General features: G+C 47.5%; 1 protein-coding gene across 2 annotated transcripts in view; it reads right to left on the bottom strand.

Annotated features, from left to right (window-relative positions):
- FER1L6 (fer-1 like family member 6) overlaps nt 1-3,682 on the bottom strand; it is a 121,617-nt gene extending 117,935 nt beyond the window's left edge. For both annotated transcript variants that reach the window (XM_077764622.1, XM_077764631.1), the window contains exon 1: nt 3,607-3,682. In XM_077764622.1, the coding sequence (XP_077620748.1) occupies nt 3,607-3,682 (76 nt within the window). The remainder of the gene's footprint in view (nt 1-3,606) is intronic.
- Nucleotides 3,683-6,093: the final 2,411 nt, after the last annotated feature.

Below are 6,093 nucleotides of genomic sequence, written 5' to 3' on the forward strand. Positions count from 1 at the left end.
AGAAGAATTCGATGCGATCACAAGGCAGAGGTGGGACAGATGCCGTCACAGCCATCAGAGACACTAGAAGCAAGAATCGGATACTCCCCAGGGGGTGGGGCCCTGCCAATATTTTTATTTCTGCCCCGTGATACTGATTGCGAATTTCCAGCCTCTGTTACTATGAGAAAATTAATATGGGTTATTTTAAATCACCCAGTTTGTGGTAATTTGTTATAGCTGCCACAGGAAATGAATGTACAAGTGTCTGGAAATTTTAAATAAACAGATAGTAACCATATTCTTTAGATCTCTTCCCCCACTGAGGGATTCTGATTTAATTTATCTGGGATGTCACCTGGATGTCAAGATTTTTTAAAATTCCCCCAGGTGCTTCCTTTTCTTTTTAAAGTTTATTTATTTATTTTGAGAGGGAGAGACAGAGAATCCCAACCAGGCTCCACACTGCCACCTTGGAGCCTGATGTGGGGCTCAAACTCACACACGTTGAGATCATGACCTGAGCAGAGCCACCCCACAAGGACCCCTGGTGATTCTTTTTTTTTTTTTTTTAATGTTTTTTATTTATTTCTAGGAGAGAGAAAGACAGCGTGAGCAGGGGAGGGCCAGACCTAAGCGAAAGTCGGACGCTTAACCGACTAAGCCACCCAGGCGCCCCGGACCCCTGGTGATTCTAATGTGTAGCAAAGCTTAAGAACCACCTCCCAGCCGGGTTTTTGGTAAGAAACAGGGAGAGTGTGGAATATTCTCATGCACTAAGAGACTCTGCATGGTATAGTTCAAAACCCTGACCCCGGAGCTGGGTGGAAATCCCAACTCTGCCACACTCTGACTTTATGATCTTCTCACAGCCCTTCTGTCCTCGTATAAAGCAAGGCAAGGCCAATGTTACCTACCCCACAGAGATGTTTTTTTCTATTGTCTATTTTCTTTATAGCACTTTTCTCAACTTGTAATTCAGTTACCTCCTGAGGTCCCAGTAGATAATAGAAGGCACCCCCCAGAACAGGAGGATTTGAGGATGTTGTAATTTACAGAGGTGTGGGTACAGGAAAATCAAAAAGGGTTGTGCAACTATCTGAGGCTCAGAGCAGCCGAAGCGTATCTATTTGGAAGACCCTTAAATGAAGAGAGCCAGCAGTTACCAGAACCTGGAAGGAGAGGAAGTCAGGTCCAGTTGGCTTCTCTATAAAGAGCACCAACCATCCTTCAGCTGAGAGGCACATCCAACCACAAACTCTGAGCTCATGCTCCTCCCTCCCTTGAACTTCCTGCTGGGCCACCCCACTGGAGAAGGAACCTGCATTACTCATCAATACAGGTCAGCCTCCTGGGGCTGTGAACGGGTGGAGAATTGATTTGGAAAGGCAAACAGAAGAGTCCTACACAGAGCCATCCCCTCTTTAGACTATCCAATGGTCACCGTCATGTATCAGAATCTACCACAGGGCTCAGCACCCAACGGACCTTCCATTACGAGTAAGTGCATGAATGGAAGATCATGGGAGGTACTCAATAACTTTGTTGGATAACTAATTAAAGGATGGGTTAGGATCATTGAAATTTTATAAAATTAAGACATAGCCACTGTGCCTCAAGTACACAGACATGAGAGCCACCGACTTTGAGAATCTTCAAATGCTTCCTCTAGAAGAGTCCTAACTTCCCAGGACAGGCCCAAAGGGAAAGACTGAAGTGTACTCAGTTCTATGGACTTTGTTTTGTCAGTCTCCCACAGGGCAAGCCCCTGGTCGGCAGGATGAATGCTGTTTACTTTCTAGGAGGGGCCTGAGTCCTTTCTGCCCTGTTTGCTTTCAGGGCTGAAAACTCTAATTAGAACAAGCCAGAGGAACCAGCTTCTCTGAAATGCCTGAGGCTGACTGCCCAAATCTCTACCACCTTGCTCTTCTTCCCTATGTGGTCACTTATAGGCTCCTAGCTGGAGGCTGACCTATGGAATAGGAAAACCCAGGCCCTTGTATAAGACTGACCTAGGCTCTGGAGCTGGCTTCTCCACTTATTGGCCGTGTGCCTTTGGTCAAAAACTCACCCTCTCTGAACATCTATTATAAAACAGGGGCAAAGGAGCCTACATTTCAGAGTCATGAATGATACGTGTCCAATAAAAACCAGCAAGGACTTGTTAGATGTGTCGTAAATATTAGTTTTTATAAGGTCCTGAAAGTAAAGGACGTCAACCTTGTGCCCCAGGACCGACTGTAGGGTCATAATTTCAAAGACTCCAGGAAAGACCTAAAAAAAGCCTTTTCTACCTACTCCCTGACACTTTCCATTTGACTGCACAGATAAGTACTTCTTTAAGCTTTAAGTCCTATCCCCATTTAAAATGCCTCTCTCATCCCATCCAACGATGACTTCATAGTTATTATCAACACTTTAGTATGAATGAGTTTCCATACATCTCCACTGTAATATTGGGTTCTGTGTGAGGGCAGGCAGTGAAGTTGGGGGAGAAAGACAGGAAGCCATAGGACCTGCAGTGGATGGCAGAGAAGTGTAAAGAAGGTCCCCCCAACGAGATGAGAGGGGTGAAGATAAAGTAGACCCATCTGCTTTAGAAATGGTCCAGAAAGCTAGCCTTGAACTGGTTGTTGTCAGGGCCACTCAGCAGAAGTCTCCAGAAGACCACTGCAGACCTGTCCATTGGAAGCAGTTAATCCTATTTGACCCAACAAACAAATCCTACCTGATGCCAGGCCTGGCCCCACTGGCATGGCACACACTGTAAACTGGGGATTTATTTGCTCTTTTGAAGAAGCCAGCAGCCCCTTCTGAGGGCAAAAAGTCTGGCAACCAGGACCTACACCCCAATGCCATTGCTTCCTGGCTCTGGGCTCCCAGTCTGAGCAGCTTGCGGGGTCGGTGCCGCCATGCCTCGGTCCCAGGTCCTGTGATGGGAAGGACCTCATCGCACTGAGCTCAGCACTCTGCTATTGCCATCCACAAACTCTTAATAATCTCTTAACCATGACTTTGCGGTCTTGTTTTCCACTGGGCCCCGCAAATTCTGCCACTGTCCTTCCCACACTCGACTTACTCTCCCTGCTTCTCTGCAACCTCATTTGTAAACCTGGGATAGCAACGCCCACTGCTGAGATGATGGCAAGGTCAAAGGAGACAATAAATGCAGAGCCTCCCCCGTAGCAGCTGCTGTCCTCAGTCTTATTTTTAAAATCTCACTGGATCCTCCCCATGGTGTGTGAGGTCAGCCCAGCAACCCACATCGTGCCCACTTAACAAAGGGAGAAACAGAGAGGATCAGAGCTGTGCGGTCACTTATCCCAGGCTGCAGAGCCAATCAGAACAGAAATAGGAGCTTGGACCTTGTCACTGCCTCTCTCTCCTGGGGGTCCCCTTCCACGGCCCAGTAGGTGTCCACCCCACCCCTGTTGGGCCCAGTGACCAGGTGACCAGCAGCACTGGGGCAGATTGCACCTGTGACCAGCAGGGCCTGAAGACCTAGCAGGTAGCACCCCCCCCCCACCTCACAGATGGAGAGCTCCATTCTCAGCCAAGGAGGGGTCAACTCTGTGAGACCTGCAGCCCCCAGGGTAGTGCATTGTCCCCGGCCCCAGGAAGCCTCACCTTGGGCAGCCTTATTGGCTAGGGTTAACCCCTTCTCTGCTTTCTTCTTCTTCTTCTTCAGCTTGAGCCCGAACATCCCCTTTCTGAAAAGAAGAAGAAAAACTAAACAACACTGTAATAGTAACTGCGGGTCATTCAGACATATTAGGTGAAAACACACACACACACACACACACACACACACACACACACTGAGTTCTTCGGGAAGCTGACCAGCCTCCTTTTTCACCCTGGTGCACGGGGATCAAAAGACAAGTCAGGATGAACCAATAAGGTCTACCTTTGCGGAAACCATGAAACCTCACCAGAAATCACGAGGTCCACCTAGACCTTGAATGACACAGAATACGAGTATCAGTACCACTGACTGGTATTTTACCATGTCTCCTCACTTACCTGTACCAGGCACTCAAAATGAATGACATCACTTAACCAACACAGCAACCCCCTCTCACCCACCTTACAGATGAAGAGCCAAGGCCCAGAGAGGGTAGGTAGTATTTCTAAGGCCACACAGCTCTGAGCATCAGACGTACCCAGAACCAAGGTCTGTCCGATTTCAGAACGCAGGCTCGAACCACCGGGCAGCCTGAGCAGGTTCCCCTGAGCACAGTGAACACATTCTCCAGAGCCAGGCTCCCATACTTCTTCCAAGGTCAAGATCCTGGGATTTACTGAGGTCTTACCGCAAATGCACAGCTCAGCTGACACTGATGCTGTGTGCCTGGAATATTAGCTTCTATTATTATTATCATTATTAGGTGAGTGGAAGCTACTTGAGCCTCCTTCTATCCCAGGAAAGAGCCCTGCTTCTCCCTCTTAAGAGACAACAGAGCATTCTGGAGACTCCTCCTGAGAAAGCCCCTTTCTAAGGGACTGAACATAGGACAGTATGATGGATGGACCCAGTTCAGAAGGAAGTCCTGGCCCGGAGTCAGGCAGGCTGGTGAGCTGGCCCCCCAGAGGATGGAGAAGGAAGAATAAGGAGAAGGGAGAAGGGAGGGGAGAGCAGCAAAGCCCCACAGGGAACGTTCTGCAGTCCCAGAGCAACGTGAAGAGAGCGGAGGGCTGTCCGGTGTGCTGCTTATGTATGTAGGACTCGCGGGGGGCTCAGAGCAGGGACTCCGCATCAGACTGTCTGGGTTCTAGTCCCCATGCTCTCTGTGCAGGCTGACCTTCTCTGCACTTTTAGGGTCCTTATGTGTGAGACAAGATAAGAAATGTAAAGCATTTAGCACAGTACATGGAACGTACTGGTTGCTCAATAAATGTTAGTTATTCTTGTTATTCTCATAAAGCATAGGATTAAGATCAATGAATGGAAACTACTAGGTGACAGAAGTTCACTCTATTTATTTATTTATTTATTTATTTATTTATTTATTTTTTAATTTANCTCTATTTATTAATTTACTTAGGAGTGAGTTCCCTATTCTTGGAGGTGGCAAGCAAAGGCCCGGGGACCATTGGAAAAGGATGTTGTAGAAAGAAAAACATCAGAAGAGAGGGGCTGGTCTATGGTATCTCGGGGGTCCTTTAAGACTCTGAGATACAGTAGAATGGAAAGAACAGGCTCTGGAACCCCGCAAGACATGGATGGATTGGGCAAGTCATGGTACTTTTCTTTGCCTCAGTTTCCCCATGGGTACAAGTTATGGAAGTAAATAATAACGTACCTACTTCATAGAATTATGAGAATATAATGAGATGAAGTCATCAAAGCACTGAGGGTGGTGCCTGGTACACAGAAAGTGCTAGAATGTGCCTTTTGTGGAGGTAGCATTTTCCCCTCTTTGATTTGCTATCATCTGTGATGCAAATCATTCTAAGTCTCCCAAGAATCTCAGAGGAACATACACAAGGAGGATTTCTCTCTTCTGAAATTTCTTAAGGCAACTTCTAGTAACTTTCCTGTTTTTCAAAAGAGAGTTACCAAACAGAGGGCCCAAGCCAGTACCTTCCAAACCCTGACTTGCCATTGTGGTCTCCAACGGCTCAATGCCATGATCATTTCATGGAGGCAGATTTGAAAAGGCTGAATTACTTCCATCAGCAATCAGGAAGTCACTACTAATAAATGACAGTATCTACCATGGGGAGACTTGATGTTCCTTTAGGAAGCTGACATCCTCATCACAGATGGCCTCAGCATTCTGAACCTTCCATCAGGCAGCTGGTGACGGAGGCACTGAAGCATGCCCAAGGTTGCTAGAGAGGGCAGAAGAGAAACAGACAGATAACCCCTGCCCCTCTGAAGCCAAGATCTCTCAGTCCCGCTGACCATTAAGGGCACCTCAGGAAGTTTAAAACATACAAATGTCTGGAGCCACTTTCAGAGATTTGTAATTGCTTTGCAGAAGACCCAGTGCTGAGAAGCTCTTTCCTAGACACAGCTCAGACCCAGCCACCAAGGAAGCAGGAGAGCCTTTCAGTAATGCCCAGCAGATTTACAACCAGCTCAGCTCCCCCCGGATGGCTTGATGTTTG

The sequence above is a fragment of the Crocuta crocuta genome, unplaced genomic scaffold (assembly GCF_008692635.1).
Source record: "Crocuta crocuta isolate KB4526 unplaced genomic scaffold, BGI_CrCroc_1.0 scaffold260, whole genome shotgun sequence".
Taxonomy (NCBI): domain Eukaryota; kingdom Metazoa; phylum Chordata; class Mammalia; order Carnivora; family Hyaenidae; genus Crocuta; species Crocuta crocuta.